At 34.4% G+C, this 23,490-nt stretch overlaps 1 protein-coding gene across 1 annotated transcript in view; it reads right to left on the bottom strand.

Moving 5' to 3' along the window:
• The window catches only part of GABRG1 (gamma-aminobutyric acid type A receptor subunit gamma1), a 71,658-nt gene that overhangs the window by 16,266 nt on the left and 31,902 nt on the right, over positions 1-23,490 (bottom strand). The window contains exons 3-5 of the mRNA XM_056111272.1: positions 19,964-20,031; positions 12,616-12,836; positions 11,580-11,662 (exon numbers count right to left, since the gene is read on the bottom strand). Of these exons, the coding sequence (XP_055967247.1) occupies positions 11,580-11,662; positions 12,616-12,836; positions 19,964-20,031 (372 nt within the window). The remainder of the gene's footprint in view (positions 1-11,579; positions 11,663-12,615; positions 12,837-19,963; positions 20,032-23,490) is intronic.

Raw genomic sequence — 23,490 nt, 5'->3', positions numbered from 1 at the left:
TTTTATTGCTTACTTCTTTGTATAATATTTAACATCATAACCCATGTTGTATGTAGTAATAGCAGTTTGTCACATTTTTAAATATGTTAAAATTTATTTATTCATTTTTCTCTTCCATGTAACATTTCTTATTATCACTTAAAACATTAATATAACATGATATTAACAATATATGCAGCATCTTTTTTGAAATAAATAGATTTTATTTGGTGGGTTTTTGAAGGTGTGAAGGAGGAGAGAGTGAGAGTAGGAGAGAGAGTAATGCATTCAAGAAAGAATGCGGGGGGGCAGGGCTGGATCAATAGCACAGCAGGTAGGACGGTTGCCTTGCATGCAGCCAACCCCGGTTCTATTCCCAGTATCCCATACGGTCCGCTGAGCATCGCCAGGAGTGATTCCTGAGTGCAGAGCCAAGAGTAACCCTTGAGCACTGCCGGGTGTGATCCAAAAAGAAAAAAATCATAAAATAAAAATTAAAAATATCATTAAAAAAGAGAGTGAGAATGTGGGCTTCTCCAAGGGCGAAAGATGCCCTACACACATCTCAGCATTAGAAACAAAATATATGCAGCATTTTGTCTAAGATATATACCTAGTTATCAGTTATACATAATTCCCACTTAGCATAGTTTATTTCTTCTACAAAGAGTAAACTAATCTATTCTCCTACCAACCATAAAGTACAGATAAATCCACATTTTTAATATAGTTGACAAAGATCAAGGATCATCTTCTTAATTTTGTTTTTTCATAAAATACATTTTGTTTCTGATAATGAATGAAAAAATACATATTTGTTCCTGATAATAATCATGTGCTTACAAGATCACTGAGGTTTTTTCTTTGGGTAACTGCTTATTAAATTGCTTATTTTCATTGAGTTTTCTCTCCCTTTTTTTTTTGTCTTTGACTAAGCTCTTTATATATTCTGAAAACTAGCCCTCCTCGATTTGTTGAAAGCATTTTTTACCTAGTGTTCTCAAGGATAGTGATAACACCAATGTGAGAAGATTCAACCATTAAATTTTTCAGGAAGTGCATTCTAACACCTAGCCTAGCAGGAACTTTGAATAAATGAACCTTGAACTTTTTGAACCTTGAACATTTGAATGAAGGGGTTACTGAATTGGGTGTCTCCATCAATGACCTCTGCACTAGGAATCCAGGCACCCCTGGGTTCAGCCTGGCACCAGACAGGACCATAGCTCTGTATTAAATTGGCATAGTGAGTGAACATCATATTCTATTTCTATAGAATGATAATGAAATTTTCAGGATAAAGCCACATCTATATACATCAACCATTGGCTAGACTCTAAGAGAAAAGTTGACCTACTCCTGTGTACCCATCAAGAACTTAAAACATTTTAAGGAAAAAGAGACACTACTAAGCTAAATAGCATGCCTTTTTTTTTTTTGGCTCAGATTGTACCAGGAACAATAACTGGTGGTTATCCAGCAGAAGCAGAAACGCTTCTCTGTAGCTGACTCAGTAGTAAATAAATGAAGGGATCCAAAGCTCAGACTGTGACCTTTGTTTTCTTAAATATTTTGCCTTTTCACTTCTCTAGGATCTAATCTCTATCTTTTTCAAATTTTGACACTTTCAAATCCAATAAACCACTATCGGAGTTCTATTTTTTTTTTAAGCCATGAGATTACTTAGATAGGCTGCATCCCTTTGGCCATCAGAAAGGAGCTCCAGAAGGTGGACCTTCAACCATCACCTTATCACTTTATCTCTGTCATCCCATTGTTCATTGAGTTACTCCAGTGGGTGCCAGTAACATCTCCATTCCTCCCAGCCCTGAGATTTTAGCAGCCTCTTCTTACTCATCTTTTCCTAACAACTGGAGGCTCTTTCAGGATCTGAAGAATGAGACCTATTGTCATTACTGGTTTTGGCATATCAAATACGCCATGGGGAGCTTGCCAGACTTTGCCTATGCAGACAGGATATTCTCGGTAGCTGGCTGGGCTCTCTGAGAGGCATGTATTTATTTATTTCTCTCAGTGATTTGTTGCCTACTGTCTGAACCCCATCAAGTATGGTGTGGCAATTATGAAAAATGGGTAGAAAGTGTTCTATAATGTGTCGTGCAGCTGGTAAATTGGCCTGGAGCATAGCAGTGGTTGGGTAGTGGAGGTTGGCTGCAGTGTCTGGGTCCCTTGGGCTGGGGAGGGCTCTCTTCAACCATAGGCACCTTAAATATTAAAGGGGATGAAATCTTTAAAGGGAAAAGTAAAGCAGGCAGGTGGATATGGGACTCTGGCAAGGAGTTTCTCAGAAAGTATTAGAGAAGTTGCTCTGTTAAAACATCCCAAAGACACAAAGATGGTCTGCCTTTGGGATGTAGAAACTGAAGGCAGATAAGATCAGTAAAGGCACTACATAGGGAAGGAAGGAGCTCTTTCAGGAAAGGGGAGACTGCAAGAGGAACAAAAGTCTGGAATAAGAACAGAAGAGAGGACACCCAAAAGCACAACACATCTTTTCTAGACAAGCTCCTAGCAATAGAATTTTTTTTTATATTTTTAGTAAGTCCCATAGGGGTGCAGTTGGGACAAAAAACTCTATAAAGTTTACTTCAAATGTAAGTAGCATGCACCCTATCTTAGGATTGCCTACATATCAACTTTGCCTGTATAATTACTTTCTTTTACTTTACAGGATACCCTAAGTTCTCTGAAGACACCCATGTTATCCCTTGAAAGTACTTAGAATCTCTCTCTCTTTCTCTCTCTCGCTTTCTCTCTCTCTCTCTCTCTCTCTCTCTCTCTCTCTCTCTCTCTCTCTTTCCTCATAATACCCAAATACATTTACTTTGAAAAAAAAACTTTGTCTTCTCTCTTCCTTTTTTATAATGGACTTTTTTTGTTTGTTTCTGTCACATGCCAAGAATATCCACAAGGACTTTTAAACCAATCAAGTGAAGGGGATTTGGTTATAGTTCCTTGGGAGGGAGAGACTGTATTATATCCTCTCAGTTACGTGACATTGGTATGCAGAAGGTATAAACTACTTTCCTTGTAGACCTTAGAGACTGTGCATGAAAGGGGACACTGCTTCATGTTATCTTAAAATTCCAAGAATTATGTCGCATGTAGAGATTACGTACTATTGAATTCTATCCCATAAAAGGAGACTTAAGGGCAGTGATGGGGGCCCTTGTACGATTTATAGTGAAGGTAACGTACATTTGTATGTCAGAACACTACTGTGTAAATATCAACATTACCTAAAATGTAATACTTGAAAAATAGAATCCAGTCCAAAGCACTGTCAAAATCAGATTATATTTACATTATTCGTAAAATGTCCTTTGTAAACTTTTTTCTAATCCTTCTCATGTGGCTTCAATTTTTGAAAGTATAGATTTTGTGTGCTGAGCGATAGCACAGTGGGTAGGGCTTTTGCCTTGCACGCGGCCAACCCAGGTCATTCCTCCATCCCTCTTGGAGAGCCCGGCAAGCTACTGAGAGTATCCCATCTGCAAGGCAGAGCCTAGCAAGCTCCCCGTGGCATATTCTATATGCCCAAAACAATAACAATAGGTCTCACAATGGAGACGTTACTGGTGCCTGCTTGAACAAAACAATGTACAATAGGGAGGACAGTGACAGTGCATAGATTTTGTAGCTGGGATTCTCTTCCACTATCACTTCTATGTATTTAGGAATATTTTTAAATTCAAAATTTTAAATTCTTTTCAACAGAAGGGATGCTCTACTATAAGAACTTCATTAACTCGTTAACTATGAATCTTAAAATTTCCATTTTTTTTGTACCAGGATCCAGATTAACCCTGAAACGAACTATTTTTAATTTGTTTGAGAGTGTTTTCTCTTGGGGGCTGGAGAGATAGTACAGCAAGGAGGGCACCTGACAGGCACATGGTCTGCCTGGGTTCACTTTCGAGACCACCAAGAGTGATCCCTGAGAGTAGAGCCTTGAGAGCTATTAGGTGTGGTCCCAAAATCCAAAAACCAAAACAAATAAAAATAATGTTTCTCTTTCCTTTTCCTTTTTCCTCTACCTCTTGCGCTCTACATATCTAGCCAGCTTGTTTTTCCATCTTTTCTGTATTTCATTACCATTGTAGAGACAATAAAGCATAGTTAAAGTATACTTTGAAATAATGAGCCTAAATAAAAACAACAAACTTATTGACTACTTTATATCTCATGATCCTGACTTGGAGTGTGAATTATAATAAAATATCCCAAGTATATTTGTTGTGAAATTTGAGATATAAAGGGTCTAATTATCTATTGGAGTCAAATTGAGAACCTGAAAATTATCGTGTTCATGTGAGTGATACTATTTGCTTTCAGTTTGCCTTCAAAAGGAATTAGAAAGTATTACCTAAAAAACTAAATTCCAAAGGGGAGAAATTGCATCAGGAAATAGATGAGTTAGCAGAAACATTAAAAATACATTTAATATGCTTTCAAGACTTGTTTAATTATATATTACCTAAAATATTTTATAAAATATATATGAGAGCAAATGTAAGAGAATATAAAACAAAATTGACAGTCACAGATTATAATTGTTTCCTGGGAGTAAACAATAACTTGTATCTTCAAATTACTAACTCTATTTATCTGAGCTTTATTATTACTTTTCAGTAAAAAAAAATCTCTATTTCTACTTACACATTTCTAACTCATTAAAATATTTCCAGACTTCCTCTTCAGTCCCATGTTATCCCTTGAATATGCATCTCCCTTCCCTGTCTCTCTCTTTGCTTGCCTAATTCCACTCAGGAGAAGCCTGTGTTTTGTTCTCTCTTGATTATGCACGTCTCTCTTTTCTCTCACATCTCTCTAAGCTTCAATAAAACTATTTTGCTTCACAAAATCTTTTCAAATATTTGATATTTATGTAGTAAATACTCATCCACAAAATAATTTGAAACATTTTAAAAACTGTGTGATAAACTAGAATCTTGCTTTCAGGATGATGAATAAAATTGAGTCAACATTTTATTATTTGTGCAAGGGACATCAATACAGGCAGGGCATCACCGCCATTAGAACATGAATCTCAAGGACCCAGTTTCTCTTAATCCAGTTCAGAAGCTTGGTGGTATGATGGTCACGAGTTAATCTCCCCCTGCATATCCCGTAAGTAACATAAATTAGCCTCTTATGTGGAACTTTCACTAGTTTGCCTGATCATCAAAAACACATTAGGCCAATAATTCATTAGTTTCTACCTCAATTAGTATTACACTATAACCACAATAGTAACGGTAAGTGTGAAAGTCCAAACCATATAAGTAACAATAATAAGGCAATGCAGAAACCTACCAGGCTTAGTGGGTGAAGAAGCTAGACCAGATGACACAACCAGCAACAGTGAGCAATAAAACCTCTCTGACAAGAAATTTAGAAGGGAACTACTAAGGATACATAGAAGACTACAGGAGAAAAACAGAACACATTGCCAATAATATACAAGAGAATTTGAGAGCAGAAATGAGAAAAACGTAAACAAAATTACAAACAGAAATGGCAGATATGAAAAATCATGGTAAGTGAAATAAAAATAAAGTCAGTGAAAGGCCTCAGCAGCAGAGTAACAGCCGCAATGGACAGAATCAGTGAGCTCCAAGATGAGGTGCAGAGAATCTCCAGACAACAGTAGAAAATGGAAAAGAGCCTCAAAATAAACCAACAGATGTCACGAGAAAATTGGGATGAAACCAAGAGGAGTAACAAAAATCATTGGAGTCTCAGAGGGACAGGTAAGAAAACCCTGAAGAAGAAACTGTCAAAGACAGCTTTGCTGAGCCGTTACCAGAGCTGAACAGCACATGTGATCAGATTCAGGAGGACCAAAATGTACCTGCTAAAAAAAAATCCAAATAAAAATACTCCAAGACACATCATTATCAGAATGACCAAAACCATAGACAGAGATAAAATTCTGAAAGCAGCATGATCAAAGAAAAAAAATGCCTATAAAGGATCATCCTTAAGATATACAGATGACTTATCAGATGAAACCTTCAAGGCAGGAAGACAGTGGTGGGATATAGTTAAAAAGTTCAATGAAACAAACACCTCACCAAGAATACTTTACAAGCTAGAATTTTATTCATATCAGAACGAACAATACAAAGCTTCACAGACACAATAACTCAGGAACTTCAGATTCTAAACCATGATTAAAAAAAAAACTAAACAAGTCACTTCAAGACAAGATAATCCCCTCAAATACACCAAACTTCAGCAGAAAGATGGGACAAAATCTCATAACAATAATCTCTCTCAATGTCAATGGGCTAAATGCACCAATTAAAAAATACTGGATTGCAGAAAACTGAACCCAACATTCTGTTCCCTGCAAGAAACACATCTGAACAGTCAGAGCAAACGCAGACTCAAAGTCAAAGGCTAGAAAACAATTCTACAGGCAAACAACTCCCTCAAAATAGCTGGGGTGACCATACTGGTATCAGACAACATTGATTTCAGACTAAAGAATGTTACAAGAGACAGTGAAGGTCATTTCTTAATGATCAAGGGATCTATACATCAGGAAGAACTCACATTCCTATATCTATATGCACCTAATGAGGGACCAGCAAAATACATAAAACAATTACTTATAGACCTGAAGAAAGACATCCATAGTAACACAATACTAGATAAAGATTTCAACACCACTTTATCACCTCCAGATAGATCAACAAGACTTAAGCTCAGCAAAGACATACTTTATCTAAGGGAAGAAATCGAAGAAAAGGGGTTTTATATATATATATATGTATATATATATATATATATATATATATATATATATCACAGTGGTAGGGCGTTTGCCTTGCACGCAGTCAACATGGCCGACCTGAGTTCGATTCCTCTGCCCCTCTCGGAGAGCCCGGCAAGCTACCGAGAGTATCTCGCCCGCGCGGCAGAGCCTGGCAAGCTCCCCGTGACGTATTCGATATGCCAAACACAGTAACAACAAAGTCTCCAATGGAGACGTTACTGGGCCTGCTCGAGCAAATCGATGAACAACAGGAGGGCCTTTATTATTTTTTTATTTTATATAATCTTCATTCCAAAAATCTGAATACACATTCTTCTCTCAAGTATGCATGTGACATTTCCAAGATAAAACACATTCTGGGTCATACTGGGCCCGCTCGAGCAAATCGACGATCAACGGGAGGGCCTTTACCTTTTATAAAACATACCTCCATAAAATTAAGAAAATACAGTGTGTATCAATGATCTTTTCAGACTATGATGCACTAAAAATACAAGTGAATCTCACACACAAACAGGAAATCAAATCAAACACCTGGAAATTAAACAGCTTATTACAAAACAGCAGGTGGTTTAGAAAGGAAACCAAAGAGGGAAACAAAAGACTCCTGAAATAGACGAAAATGAAGACACAAGTTACCAGCACTTATGGGACATGGCAAAAGCTGTGTTAAGAGGAAAGTTTATAGCTCTAAGAGCATTATACAGGAAAGAAGAGCAAGCCAGTAACCTAACCTCATAGCATAAAATCTTGGAAAATGACCAACAAAAGGAATTCAAACCAGGCAGGAGAAGAAAATAACAAAAATTAGAGCAGAAAATAATGAGTTGGAAACCCAAAACACTATCCAAAATATCAATGAAACCAAGAACTGGTTTTTTTTTAAGAAAATAAACACGATTGATAAACCTCTAGGAAGACTCACAAAGAGAGAGAAAACCCTAAAAAAACAAATCAGAAATCAAAAGGGGGGACATCACAACAAAAACAAAAAAATTTAAAACAACATTGGAGATTACTTTGAAAGTCTGTATAGCATTAAACAAGAGAAACTTTAAGAGATACATAAATTCCTGGATTCTTATAGCCTCCTGAGGCCAAACCAAGAAGACCTGGAGTACCTAAATTCACTCTCAAGGAATTGAAATGGTAATAAAACAATCTACCCCAAAACAAAAGTTCTGGTACAAACAAATTCGCCAGTGAATGCTTCCAAATTTCTAAAGAAGAGTTAATCCCACTCCTTTTCAAGCTTTTCCAAAAAATTGAAGAATTAGAAAGTAAGTAAGTAAGTAAAGGCCCTCCCGTTGATCATCGATTTGCTCGAGCGGGCCCAGTAATGTCTCCATTGGAGACTTTGTTGTTACTGTGTCTGGCATATCGAATATGTCACAGGTAGCTTGCCAGGCTTTGCCGTGCAGGCGAGATACTCTCAGTAGCTTGCCAGGCTCTCCGAGAGGGACGGAGGAATCGAACTCGGGTCGGCCATGTTGACTGAGTGCAAGGCAAACGCCCTACCGTTGTGCTATCGCTCCAACCCATACGCCTAAAAGTTTTTATGAGGCGAATATCACCCTGATACCAAAAGCAGACAGAGATACCACAAAGAAAGAGAATTACAGGCTGATATCCCTGATGAACACAGATGCAAAGATCCTTAACAAAATCCTAGAAAACAGAATTCAATGACTCATCAAAAAGATGACCTTGTAGGATTCATCCCTGGGAGACAAGGATGGTTTAACACTCATAAGTCAATCAGCATAATACAACATATAAACTTAAAAAGGATAAAATCCATATAATCATATCAACAGATGCAGAGAAACCATTTGACAAGATCCAGTACCTGTTCACGATAAAAACTCTCAACAAAATGGGAATTGAAGTTTTCCTCAGTATAGTCAAAGCCATCTACCACCACCCCAAAGCAAGTATTATTCTCAATGGGGAGAAACTAAAAGCCTTCCCTCTAAGATTGGGAACAAGACAAGGTTCCTCGCACTTGCTATTTCTATTCAATATAGTAATAGAAGTTCTTGCCATAGCAGGTAGGGAGGAAAAAATATATCAAGGGCATCCGGATAGGAAAGGAAGAGTCCAAGCTATCACTACTTGCAGATGACATAATACGATGTTTAGAAAATCCTAAAGACTCTACAAAAAAGCTCCTAAAACAATAGGTATACTTAGTGACATCCTACAAAATCAACACCCAAAAGTCCATGTCTTTCCTACATACACTGAAAGAGAAAAAAGTGAGATTAAAAAAAAAACTTCATTCAAAATAGTGCCTCAGAAAATCAAGTAACTTGGAATCAGCTTAACTAAAGAGGTGAAGGACAAGTACAAAGAAAATTACAAAAGAAATAAAAGAGGACACTAGAAAATGGAGTCACATTCCCTGCTCATGGGAGGATTAACATTGTCAAAATGGCAATACTCTCCAAATATTATGCAGATTTAATGTGGTCCCTATAAGGATACCCTTGTCATTCTTCAAAGATATAGATAAACACTCTTTAAATTCATGTAGAACAATAAACCTCCATGAATAGCTAAAGCAATTATTGGGGAAAAAGATAAGTGGCATCACCTTCCCCAACTTCAAATTGAATTACAAAGCAGTAGTAATTAAAAAAGCATGGTATTGGAATAGAAACAGACCCGCAGACCAATGGAAAAGAGTTGAATATCCTGTCACAGACTCTCAAATACATAATCACTCAATCTTTGATAAAGGAGCAAGAAATGTGAAGTGGAACAAAGAAAGCCTCTTCAATAAGTGGACAGCTACTTGCAAAAAATATGAACTCAGATCTCTGTCTAATGCCAGGCACAACAGTCAGATCAAAGTGGATTAAAGAACTCAATATCCTACCTGAATCCATAAGGTATGTGGAGGAAAATGTAGGCAGTACCTCCATGACATTGAAGCTAAAGGCATCTTCAAGGATGAAACACCATGGACCAAGCAAGTGGAAACAAACATAAACAAATGGGACTACATTAAACTAAGAACCTTATGCACCTCAAAAGAAACAGTGACCAAAATACCGAGAAAGCCCACTCAATGGAAAAAATCATTTATCCAATACTCATAAGATAAGGTATTAATATCCAGAATATGGGCTGGAGCAATAGCAGGACTGGAGCAATAGCACAGAGGTAGGACATTTGCCTTACAAGAGGCCAACATGGCCGACCCGAGTTTGATTCCTCTGACCCTCTCAAAGAGCCCGGCAAGCTACCAAGAGTATCTTGCCCACATGGCAAAGCCTGGCAAGCTACCTGTGACATATTCGATATGCCAAAAACAGTAACAAATCTCACAATGGAGATGTTATTTGGCGTGCTTGAGCAAATCGATGAACAATGGGAGGACAGTGACAGTGATCCAGAATATAAAAGACATTAGTAGAACTGTACAAAAATATACCCCCAACCCCATCCAAAAATGGGATGAAATGAACAGAAACTTCCTAAAAAAAGAAATAAAAATGGCCAAAACGTACCAAAAAAAATGCTCTCCATCATTAATCATCAGGGAGATGCAAATTAAAACAACAATGAGATATCACACGCCACAGAGACTGGCACACATCCAAAATTACACGAACAACCACTGCTGGAGTAGATGTGGGGAGAAAGGGACTCTCTTTCATTGTTGGTAGGAATGCCAACTGGTCCAGCCTTTCTGGATAACAATATGGGCATTCCTCAAGAACCTAGTAATTGAGCCTCCATATGACCCAGCAATACCATTTCTGGATGATATCCCAGGGGTGCAGAAAAGCACAGTATAAATAACACCTGAACTTGTATATTCATTGCAACACTGTTAACAATAGCCAGAATCTGCAAACAATCCAAGTTCTTGAGAACAGATGACTGCTTAAAGAAACTTTGGTACATCAACACAATGGAATACTATGAAGCTGTTACTAAAAATTAAGTCATAAAGTTTTCTTATAAGTGGATAGACATGGAGAGTATCATGCTAAGTGAAATAAGCCAGAAAGGGACATACATAGAATGACTGCACTCACTTGTGAAACATAGAATAACATAATATGAGACTAATACCCAAGGACAGTAGAGACAAGGTCCAGAAAGATTTCTCTACAGTTAGAAGCCTACCTTTTGAGCTGGGGAGAAGGCAGCTGGGATAGAGAAGGAATCACTAAGTCAATGATTGTCGAGGGATCATTCTTGATAGGAAGCATGTTATGAAAGTAGACTAAGGGTCAAACATATGGCCTCCAGTATTTGTATTGCAAACCATAATGCCCACATGTAGAGAGAGAGTAAAAAGGATGTTGCCAGCCAAAGAGGCAGGGGGTGGAGTAGGGTAGGGTTGGCAGGAGGGATACTGGGGACATTGGTCGTGGAAAATGTACACTTGAGGAGAGATATTTATTCCATCATTGTATGACTGAAACTCAATCAGAAAAACTTTCTAACAGTATCTCAGGGTTATTCAATTAAAAAATTATTTTAAAAAACATTTAATTATTTGGAGTGAAAATCTTTTTCATATAAACAAAACCTTTCATTTAATAAAATTGGAAAAGGGCAGTTAGATGAAAGTAAATTTTTTGCATAAAATTCAGAATAAAATTATATGTTCTTTACATTGTCTTTTTATTAAAAATCTACAGTAAACCATTTGTTATTTTACCCAAGACAAACAAAATAATTACATAAATTCTATTTTATATCTTTTCATCATGTATTTAAATAAACAAGTTCTGAGATTTCAGTCTATGAAATTACCAATTATTTTATAACTTACAGCTTGAGAATTCCAGTGGACAGGAATGTTCATCCATAGGGAAGTTATGAAGCTGAAGGTAACATTCTGCATTAATTGTCAATCTATTTAGATGGAAAAATAAAAACTAAATAATGAGAAATGTTTTTAAGTACTAACATCCTTTGTCTCATATTCAACATGATTTTGACCTACAATTATTACCTGTAATGTGTTAGAAAAGAAGAGTAATTAGTCTCAGACATCAATGGCTGTATTACAGAGGTCTTAATTTATGAATCAAGTTTTAGCATTGTTTTCTCCAAATTAAATAAAACCACACAGAAAAAAATTTCAGTAAATATGTTTATAATTTACGTTATACTTCAGGATATCAACAAAGATATGTTTGTACAATGAACGTAGTATATGGTTTATTACAGTGATTTTTTTTCACTTCAATGATTATTAGTAACTAGGTATGTTAAAGAGCATAACTTAAAAAAATTTCAATCTTATTTATCAACCTTCCTAACTTTTTTTTTCTTTTTTGCTTTTTGAGTCACAGCCAGCAATGCACAGGGGTTACTTCTGGCTCTTCACTCAGGAATTACTCCTGGCGGTGCTCGAGGGACCATATGGGATCCTGTGAATCGAACTCAGGTCGGTCGCGTGCAAGGCAAATGCCCTACCCGCTGTGCTATTGCTCCAGCCCCCCTTCCTAATTTTCTTATACATATTTTATTATATCATTAAAAATCAAAGTATTTTAAAGTTTAATGGCTAGACTAACTCTTAGAAAAATTCTTGTTCAATAATTCCCATGTAGACTAGAAGCTATTTCATAAAACAACCTCTTCTGCTTTGAATAAAATGTATTAGTAGAAGGTTTTATCTCTCTTCTTTATAGTAACTTTTCTAGCTGATTACCAAATACTACCAAAATATTTCACAATATTGCATTTTCATTTATGAAGTGTTCCAAATTTATTATTATTTAATTCTATTAAAAAGTTCACAAGTTGATCAAGTATTTGTATGAAACTAAATTAGATAAACCAGCTTTAAAAGATATTACCTGAGAGTATAGAGCACTCGTCCATTATTCCAAATTCGAAGCAGACGATTAGGAGTGGTAATCCAGTGAGCATCTGATTTTCTTGAGTTTCTGAAGAAAGTGTCAGGAATCCAAATTTTTCCAACCATGTTACTGTTAAGCATTAGCACTTTCATAGTACTATTGAATTTTAAACGACTATCAAACCAGGTTTGCGCAAAAATGATATCTATTGTATATTCCTAGAAGAGAAAAGGAAAAGGAATACACTATTAGATCAACTATTTAAATGTTTTCCTCAGATGCTTAATTTTTCTATATCAAATTCCTGCAAATAAACTGCAGTTATTTTAGACTTCAAAAAATAAAAATAAAGTATTTCCAACAGCAAGAAATTGTAAAGAATCATTTGTTCTGTGAAGTAGTGATTTATAACAACATTGTCACCATGTCAACTTTTCATGTTCTAGAGACACCAGACTAATATGCTAAGTGAGTATAACTCAAGTTGAATCACAGTGTTCCATATATCTGAGAGTAAACGATTATGAAGTTGAATCACAGTGTTCCATATATCTGAGAGTAAATGATTATGAACCATATTTATTCCGCAGATGTTTGGTAATAACACTGAATAATATCATGATATTTGTTATTAACACACACATTTAGAGGAGGACTTGCCAATATTTCCAGTAATTCTTCTGCAAAATAATCACTAGAAGTGGTCCTTGGGCTGCCACAAAACTGCTTAAAACACTACACCACAACAAAAGATAAAGTAATACATAATTGTTAAATGAAGCAACGAACCTTTTCAGATTTTTCCAATGCACAGATAGTTAAATGGTTATAGCAAATGAATGGTTATAGATATATTTTCATCATTGAAGCTATTTCTTCATAATTAGAGATAAATCAGTTTCAATACTAAGATTATAAATAATTCAAACTTTTTCTTAAGCTTACAGAAATATGGCTAATTCTAACTACTGTACTAATAACTGTTGGTACATTTTGAATCATTTCTGTTTCGTGGAATATTTCTTTTGAATATTTCTTTTAAATTTCTTTTCAAATCCTGAATAGTGCTGAATCTTGTTGTTTTCAGCTACCTTTCTCTCTTCTTTATTAGTTTCTCTGTAACTTTCATATATCTAAGCAGTAAAGCACCCACAGGTTTATTAACACTCAGGTCTAGTTTTTCTACTCATACAATAATATTAGGCAGTCATGCGTCTTTAAATATAATCTGTATACCTTGAAGTATGGAAAATCTATATCTCAAAAGCAAATTTTTCTATTGAAATATGAGCATGCCTCATTAGATCTGTTTTCTAATTGTGTCGCTTATTTGTCAGTAGGAGTCAACTGGACTCAACATAAAAGTCCAAAATTGGATTCTATCTTCTCATCATCCAAAAAATTTCTTTTCTTATTTCTCACAGAATTAAATGACAACTCCCCATACACCCAAATATTTAAATCAAGATATCTTAAAGCCATTCTTGAATTATTTCCCCAGTATTTCACTTATCTTTCCTTATATCATTACATTATCACTTTCAAATTATTTCCAGATTCTAGTAACCACTTACACCATTTCATTTTCTCCATCTTTTTCCTGTTTTATTGAACTAAACTTATAATAAATTCCTCTTCCCCTATAATTGACTTCCTATATATCTTTTCTTATTTGGAGGATCGTTTCACTGAAACCATATCACACTGTCTCTCTGTTTTATTCAATAGCTTTTCACCTTCCCATAGTCACTCCAAATAACTAATATCCTTTCCTAATCAAGACAATAAACAATCTGATCCTTTAATTACAATTTCTCCTACCTCATTTCCTTGTATATTTTACTAAAATAAATGTTCTTTTTCCTTTAGGTACATATTCGTGGTCAAAAATCTTTGTTTCATGGAAGGGAGCATAACATGACACATGCCATAACCATGCATGCCACTGGACGAAGCGCGAGGCTGTTTCATTCTGGGCTCCCCGGAGGAGACCAGGTGAGACCCCTCCCCACCCCATGTGACCCAGCTCCAATAGCCAAAAACCTCCAGAACTCAATTGCCACCTGTTCATGGCTGTTCTCCACACGCTTGGCAGAGCCTCACCCACGAGTGAACCTATTTCTGGACTAAGCGGCCAGATGCAATAACTCGTACCTTACACCACCTATACTCCAAGAGTACTGCAGCATGTTTGTGGGGTTTAAAGTAAGAGGCAACCAATCTTAGAGGGAAATATTTTAAATATATATATTTTTCTTATATAATATATATATATATATATATGCACACAAGGCTCAACTTTTAACAACATGTTAGTGATCTCTTATAGAAGGGCTTAATGGCCCCTGGGTGAAATACAACACTCTTCACACTCTTTCCTCTGAGAAAACTTTTTTGGAACATTTTCAGTGGTTTTTTATAACAAACAATACAAAATAAATTATTTCAGTTCTGCTTTGGAGCAGGGGTTGGGGTTCAGCATAAAAAAATCTGAAATATCGTGGTAGGAAGGTGCAATGGTGGTGGGGTTGCTGTTCAAATATTAAATGTAATCAAATATTGTCAACCAGTTTATAAAATAAAATTAAAAAATTTAAAAATATCTTTTTTATCTAACACTCCCTTTAGTTAACTCTTCCAAGGGTGCTGGAGATATCACTCTGTGAAGGTGCTTGCTATACATGTGGCCAAGCAGGGTTGCATCCCCAGCACCGCATATGGTCTCAGAGCACACCAGGAGTGATCTCTGAGTGCAGAGCCAAAAGGAAGTCCTGAGTATTGCCACATGTGGCCTCCAAATAAAACAAAATATTAATAATAATAATAATAACAACAACAACTCTTCCTCAAGCTATTTCTATATGCATCATCTGCTCTTTCAGTGCAGTTAGATTTCTATTCATGTTTCACCTAAGAAGTGACCATTGACTATGGCTAAAAGACCACCATGATATTTTCCTTCCATTTTCTAGTACTTTCTTCATTTCTTTCTATGGCATTGACCACTAAATTTGAGGAATATTTATTTTATGGTTCCTCCATTAGAATGTAAGCTTCTATGCAGGCACAATATATTTTACTATCAGACAGCCCATCCTGGTCCTCCTCCCACTCATAGCTAGCTTTCTGACTTGTTTCCTCTACTTCCATAGCCCTTTACATAAAACTTCTTGGGTCAAGACAATTCACATAGTCTCTTCCCATCTGTACTATTTATAACACAAATAAAGCAAAAATTATGGAAAAGTTATATTTTGCTATTCACAGTTATAAGTAGCAGAAATATTTTTGTTCATTTGTTTTGGGTCACATTTTACAGTGCTTGAGAGCTAACACAGGATTTGTGTTTGGAGGTCAGTCCCAGAGCCTTACACATGCAAAATGTGCTTCAAGTCTTTTGAGCTATCTTTCCAGCTTTAATTGTTTAATATTTTACCTCTTAACTACTGTCTGATATCAGGCATGCAATAAGTAATTGCTTTTGAAATAAACAGACAAGCTGTAAAAAATAAATTTTAATTCCCAGAGTTCATAACGCATTTAAAATTATTTATAAGAATTAGAATGAAATTTCATAAATCCATGGTCAACTGTATTATAGACTGGTGACTTAACATAGACTAAAATAGACTAACATAAGCCAAATACAGTTTCACTCTAAATGGGGAGCCTGAAAATGCACGGCATGACATTTGGAAAAAGCAATCTGCAGTTAAGATATGAGTTATTAAGTGAAGTTCAAAAAAGAAACAGGAGACTGAAAAACCTTTAGCAAACTAACTTTGGAAATGAAATCAGCCACAAAACTAAACAGATATGGGTTCAACTTGTATTTCAAACCTATCTTGAAATCTCTTTAAATCCACTGTCCCTTTGCCAAAGTTCAATGTTGACTTGATACAGAGAAGTTCTAGCCAAAAATACTGATTGACACAGTTTGGAAATATATGGTAACATCATACAAGTAAAAATATATGAGATTTTTTAATATAAAATCTAGAAAATAAGCAAAAGTGTAATGCATTTCAAAAAATAGTTTATCATGAGAGCTTTAATTTGAGCATAAATATAATTTTAGGATTGATTATCAAAAACATGCATTTACACATTTATTTCTAAATTAAAATATTTTATAAACTTTTATTTAGTTCAAATGTATATTCAGTTGTATTTTATTTAAACAGAAATCTAAATATAACTCTTATACATCATCATTTAGTTTCTTGAGTTACTTAAATTATTTTGTTCCTAATTTTATATTTAGGCACTATCTTTTCTATATCTCTTGTAATGAACATAAAATAAAGTATATAACACCAGATTAAAGAGTTTAGCCTTATTATACTCCATATCAAACAGAAAATTGTAAACTGAAAAGATAAAATGCAACATTTCCATAATCTATCCCTATCACACTGGTTTTCTGGTTTCTAAGTATCAAATTCAACTCTTCCTAATTAAATCAACTATTTCTTTGGAGAAGCATTATTATCAAATAAAAATAATAACTTTAAGCAAATTTTCTAGATCAATACATGGCATTAAAGTAAATGTAAATATGAATCTGACGTATACTTCATCACCAGATTTTATCACTATTGGAAGCATAGTAAGGAATTTTCAGCATTGCATGAAATCCAGGTAATCTCCCATCAGCAATATGCTATTTATTTTACCACCAGAATATGTAATGTTCCATGATAGCATCATAGTAGAGAGATAAGGAATTATTGTTTCATAATCTGTTGGTATGATGTTTTTTTCAATCTGTAACTTTGCTGCATTAAAATATAGTTCTTAATTTTAGTATATGTGAGTTTTATTAAGAGGATAAATCTATTTTTGTTGGGGCCAAATCTGGTTGTGACCAGAGCTTATTTCTTGCTCTGAGCTTAGGGATCACTTCTGGTGGGGCTCATGGGACCATATGTGGTGACCTGGATTAAACTTGAGTCAACCCCCTACAACCAAGTATTCTTCCTGCTATTCTGTACCTGCAGCATCTAGGAGGATATATCTTACATATTTTTGCCACAAATAAAGAAAATAGACACTATCTTAGATAATGGAAATATTGATATCTATGGTGACTATTTCAGAAGGCATTGTCATCAAAACATCATGCTAGATACTTTAATTTTATGTAATTTTGACAACTGTATCTTAGTAAAGCTTAAAACATATGTTGCTGTCTGAAGAGAGACATTATGATTTGTGATAACCATTCTTCATAAAAACAGTAACAACATATGGGTATTTTCATTTAATTACACCTGATTCCTACCAAATTTATATTGAAATTGCAGAAGCAGTGACTGCAAGTCTGGCGGAATAACAGTCCCTGAAAAGCATTTCAAAATTGATTCCACATCAATTAATGAATAACAAATACTTGAAAAATATACCTAAAAATTTAGACTTTTAACAACTGAATTTTATTTTTCTCATATACAGTATAGATTAAAAACATTTAGATTTTTTTTTACATTTAGAAATATTTGACTCAAGATTTTATCCCATCCTTAAGATGTTTGTTACCAATATCTGTTAGGTTTCTAACTATAATAAAGAGAAGAGAATCATCATTAGATTGAAAAGGGGGGCTGAGGCACACACACACACATACACACAAAGACAGACAGAGAGACAAAGAGACAAAGAGGGACAGAGGGAGAAAGGGGGAGATTGAGAGAGAGATCCAATGAAAGGAGTTGTTTTGTATTCATAAAAATAAATAATGTAGGCTGAAATCTTTGTAAATACCCCGAACTTTAAATATTAAACACTACATGAGACATGAGCATATATTTTATAGAAGTTTGGTTTTTAGAATTCAACTAAGATATGTACATCTACACAATTTTAAAACTAATCTTCTAAAATAGCAAAATATTAATCCTATGAGGTTATCTTAGGCTATATTAAATCATCTCAATATTTACTAAGCTTTTTCTTAGAAAATTATTGTTTTCATATTATTAGAAAAGCATTTACCTTTCCATTTGTTCCATAAGTGTTTTATTTTAAGATCAGATCGATTGCCTAAAAACATTGATGTCTGTTGTGAAAGCCTGAGGTGGTTATTGTAAAATCTAAATAGTTCTTTTCTGTTGCTTTTGCAGTGCCAGATATTGAGCTCTCTCTTACGGGTGCAAAGCAAGTACTCTTCTACTGAGTCAAATCAAATCATGGCCTACATATTTCTGGTAAGATAGTTTTTCTATTGAAACATACTTAGAAATACATGAGGAGGGAGAAAGAGAGGAAGTACATGTTCAAAATGGAAAAGAGATTCTCCACAATGGAAAGGCCAGCCAAGATAGAAAGAAACAAGCAAATAAGGTATGTGATCAAAGGAGAACATAAAGCAATCCAATAATTCTGTCTTATAAGAAGATATATCTGTGGGTTTGCTTTTTTTGGTGTTGAAATATATATGCCTAAAACTGAACTATCAATAACTTTGTTAATCATAGTTCTTTAATAAAAACATTTTACATTTTAAATAAAAACAAATAAAAATGTAAAAACAATCATGAAATGTGTTGAGTTCATTGTAACATTTGACAAACGAAATAGTGACTTTGGAACATCTAGGTAGACAGTTCAAACTGGTGGCTAGAACATTTTTAATGACATTGGTATTGATCATAACAAAGTGAAAACTTTCCAAAAGTCAAGAAATAAATTACAAATATTTTATCACAGAATACAACACTAATATTATGCAACTTGGATCTTTACCCCCATCTATAATTCTACAAGATCTAAAAATATAAATCTATGATATTCTCCTATGAAATCTTTCATTTATATTCTTCAAGGACATATATATTATTCATAAGTGCAAAAGTGTTCCCATAAACCTCTTTGATAATGCCTTTAATCATTCTTCATCTTCAGTTAGTTATCCTGCACTTCATGTTCTAATGACATCAGTTTTTGGGACATTCCCCTAATTTTATGAGCTACGTCTCAAGAGTATGCTCCATCCTTTGGCAATAATTCTCTTTCCTCTATTTCCCTCAAGACTGCTGGTTACCCTACTTCAGATGCTTTCAGGGACTTGTTTTTGAGGGATTTGATATTGTTTTATGGCCTGGTTTAGATAATACTAAACTCCTTAACGCTAGAGTAGAACGGTACCAGTTCCTATACAGAGGGCTATTTTAGCTCTAGTTCCCAATTGCACATAGTAACGATAATCACACATAGTAATTAACACATTGCCCCTGACTCAAGCAGATTTAATTATTAGAAATTAAATATACATTCAATTATCTCATCCTTAAGATGTTTACTACCAATATCTGACACAGTACTATTTTAAATATGCATTACATACCATATTTATGGGATCAACTGGTCCAATGCTGTTAACATAAACATCAGTTTCAATTACTGTGGGTCTCACTGCAAAATACCAACACAAAGATCCTCAAAGTTATGATTAATTAAGTTAAATAAAAATTAGCTTCAAACAAACACAATTAATAGCACCTTATTATTTCAATCATAAAGCATTCTTTGTGTACAATGATGACACATATTCAATTGCAAAAGCACAAAAATTTTTACTTTATAAATTATGTAATCAACATTTTTTAATATTTTCAGATACAGCCTAAAATTTTTATTTATCATGTTTTTAATTTTTTGAGCAGAGTTTGAGCCATACCTACCTGTGCTCAGGATTTACTCATGACTCTATGCTCAGGGATCAATCCTACTGGAGCTTAGCATTCCATATGAAGTACTGGGAATTGAACCCAGTTTGGCTTCATGTAAGGCAAGTGCCCTACCATTTTACTAATTCTGTGGTCCAAAAAATTTGTAAAACTCTCTGTCATTCATTAAAATTAAGGAAATTGGCTGAGTTAAAAATTTCTAGAGTATTTACAAAAATTTACTCTGTTAACCACATACATTCAGTTAATATTAGACTCAATTTTGGAGCTTAAATATTACATAATTCCACTTAGACATATCAATGGTATATTAGTGTTAAGCACTTTACTTTCAGATGGGGGAGGGTGAGCCATGATAAAAAGCTTTTGCCTATTTTCATATTGTAAATACTCTCTCAATGACTGATTTAAAGCTACTGAATGCAAAATAAATAAATAAATAGTAAAGTTACTGAATGCAGAGTTGAGATATTATATATTTAATAGCAATGGTAAGATAGTACAAACCAGTTGTAGTATAGTTAGTGTATATTAGAAAGAATAGTTTCACTGTGAATATTAAAGAAGATAACATGTTAAGCAAATACCTCCAAACTGAGTAAGAGATGCTTAAGAATATGTTAATATATATTAAGAATATATTAATACATATTAGATTACATGTTTTCATACCTCCTTCCTCCTTTATTAACAGTTCTTTAGATTATTTAAACTTTTCCAAAGCATATGAGTTCTTCATGTGTAATTCTCAAGATTTTATTGAATAAATGTCACTAGCAACTTCATTTATTGTTTTAAGTATAACCATTGTTGTTTTCCCAATTAATATTTCAATGGTATGTATATTTTCATATTTATCAAGTCATTAATAAATAATAAATAATAAATAAATGACACAATAGTGTTATATTTCATTTTAAAGTAAGTTTTGAAATACTTTGAACATTTTTATTTCTTATAGCGAGATTGACCCTAAAATTATGGAATAAACTCCATATAAAATTTTTATTTTTATGAAAATCAATTTTCTAATTTAATTTGTCCTCCCATTTCATCAATAAACAAGATGCATTTCACTTATAAATTTGTCAAATACTTATTAAGTAAAGCATGCAAAATGTTTGTAAATAAAATAATTTTTAAAAAATATTCTGAAAAGGAAAATTTTACGTTCCTCAGTGGACTTTATAGAGAAATTAAACAGAAAAAACACTTTTTGCATTGGAAGTTGCTATACTATCATAGTATGTTTTAAAATATTTACTCGGTTCTCTTCTCTAAAGTAGTATTTTCCTCTCTTGCTGAGTATTTGTCACTCTGACAATTTAGGTGTCCTATATGAACTGGAAAGATGCATTTTATTTTCTAATGCATAGCTAAACCTGTCTGATTCTTTGTCCAACGCAGTCTTTTATGTTTTGATAGCTCCAGTTTGACTCAGATTCCAAGTAGCAAAATTCAATGGAAAACAAAGCGATTTTGATATACAGTGGTTAATCATGTTTAAAACAAAATTTATATTTACATTTTGCAAGGAAAAAAAAGCTACATTTTGGCTGCTGGAGAGACAGCTCAAAGGAGTACGACCAGCTTGGTTCAAATCCTCCCCATAAGTAACAATACTTAGAAAATTAGTTTTGATATATAGTTTTCAGTTTTCTCAAGCAAAAATTTAATTATACACAGTTTTTTTACTAGAAATCTTAAAGACATTTTATTAGTATGCAAACAGAAAACTAAAATAGTTTTAGTATAAAAAATGTAGGTTTCTAGATCCATAAAATAATTGAAAAAATGTACTCTTATCTGGGAGTCAACATGGTCACGGTCCTCCCGTTGTTCATCGATTTTGTTCGAGCGGGCTCAGTACCGTCTCTATCGTGAGACTTTGTTGTTACTGTGTTTGGCATATTGAATACATCACGGGTAGCTTGCCTGGCTCTGTCGTGGAGGTGAGATACTCTCAGTAGCTTGCCAGGCTCTTCGAGAGGTGCGGAGGAATCGAACTCGTGTCAGCCATGTTGTCCCCTTGTAAGGCAAATGCCCTACCGCTGTGCTATCGCTCCAGCCCGGGAGCCAACAATTAGATTTTTTTAAATAAGGGAAATTATATGAATTACAGAGTGCTTTCTAGTTTTACTTAGCCTGATGACTTCTAGGATGCCATCTAATCATTTGCCATTTATTTTTAACTAGCTATGAATTACTGTCAATAAATATCCTATAGGTAAGCTTGTTATAGCCAGATTTACAAATTGCCTTTTATAAAAGTCAATTAATTATGACAATAGATTTGTGAGTTCCATTTGTAAGTATATTTATTGCCATGCATAAGAAATTGAATGCAACATACTAGCCTCACTTAATTCAATTTTTTTAATTCATCTGATAAATCAGCAGCACTGAGTGCCTACTTTTTATTTTTTGTAACTCAAGGCTGGAAACTGTCTATGCCACAGTGAAAATTACTGTTGGAATTCCTATTTACAGAACTTACGTTTAACATTTACAACATAGAAAGCCTTAGATAATAATTGATCTACCTTAGATTCCTATATTAACATTTTCCTAGCCAATTATAAGCAAACAAATATATTAGAAAGGCATTAGTTTTAGCTCAATACCATGAACTGCATTAAAGCATTTCATAACCAACATATTCAAGTCTATCTGTGCTGGAAATTAAAAAAAAACCTCACAATACAAAGTCCAATGTAAAAAATTATATTTAATTTAATTATATTTTGCAAAATGTGAGCATGTTTGAATCATTTTGTAACCCATTTTATAAATGTGGACTTCTAGAATTTCATCTACTTTAAATTTTATTATTAAATATGAGAAAATCTGAAAGTAAAGGGCCAAAGTGATAGCATAGTGGGTGGGGCGTTTGCCTTGCACGCAGCCAACCTGGGTTTGATTCCTCTGCTCCCCTCGGAGAGCCTGGCATGCTCCCGAGAGTATTCCACCCACACGGCAAAGCCTGGCAAGCTACCCATGACACATTCGATATGCCAAAAATAATAACAAGAAATCTCACAATGGAGACATTACTGGTGCCCGCTCGAGCAAATCAATGAACAATGGGAGGACAGTGCTATAGTGCTACAGTGCTGAAAGTAAACTAAAAGATGTCTGATTAATTTAAAAATCACAGCTGGTGAATATATGCTACAAGAAATAC

The sequence above is a fragment of the Sorex fumeus genome, unplaced genomic scaffold, assembly GCF_029834395.1.
Source record: "Sorex fumeus unplaced genomic scaffold, SorFum_2.1 ptg000013l, whole genome shotgun sequence".
Lineage (NCBI taxonomy): Eukaryota > Metazoa > Chordata > Mammalia > Eulipotyphla > Soricidae > Sorex > Sorex fumeus.
The sequence above is the reverse complement of the archived record's forward strand: the minus strand, read 5'-3'. Positions and strand labels throughout refer to the sequence as shown.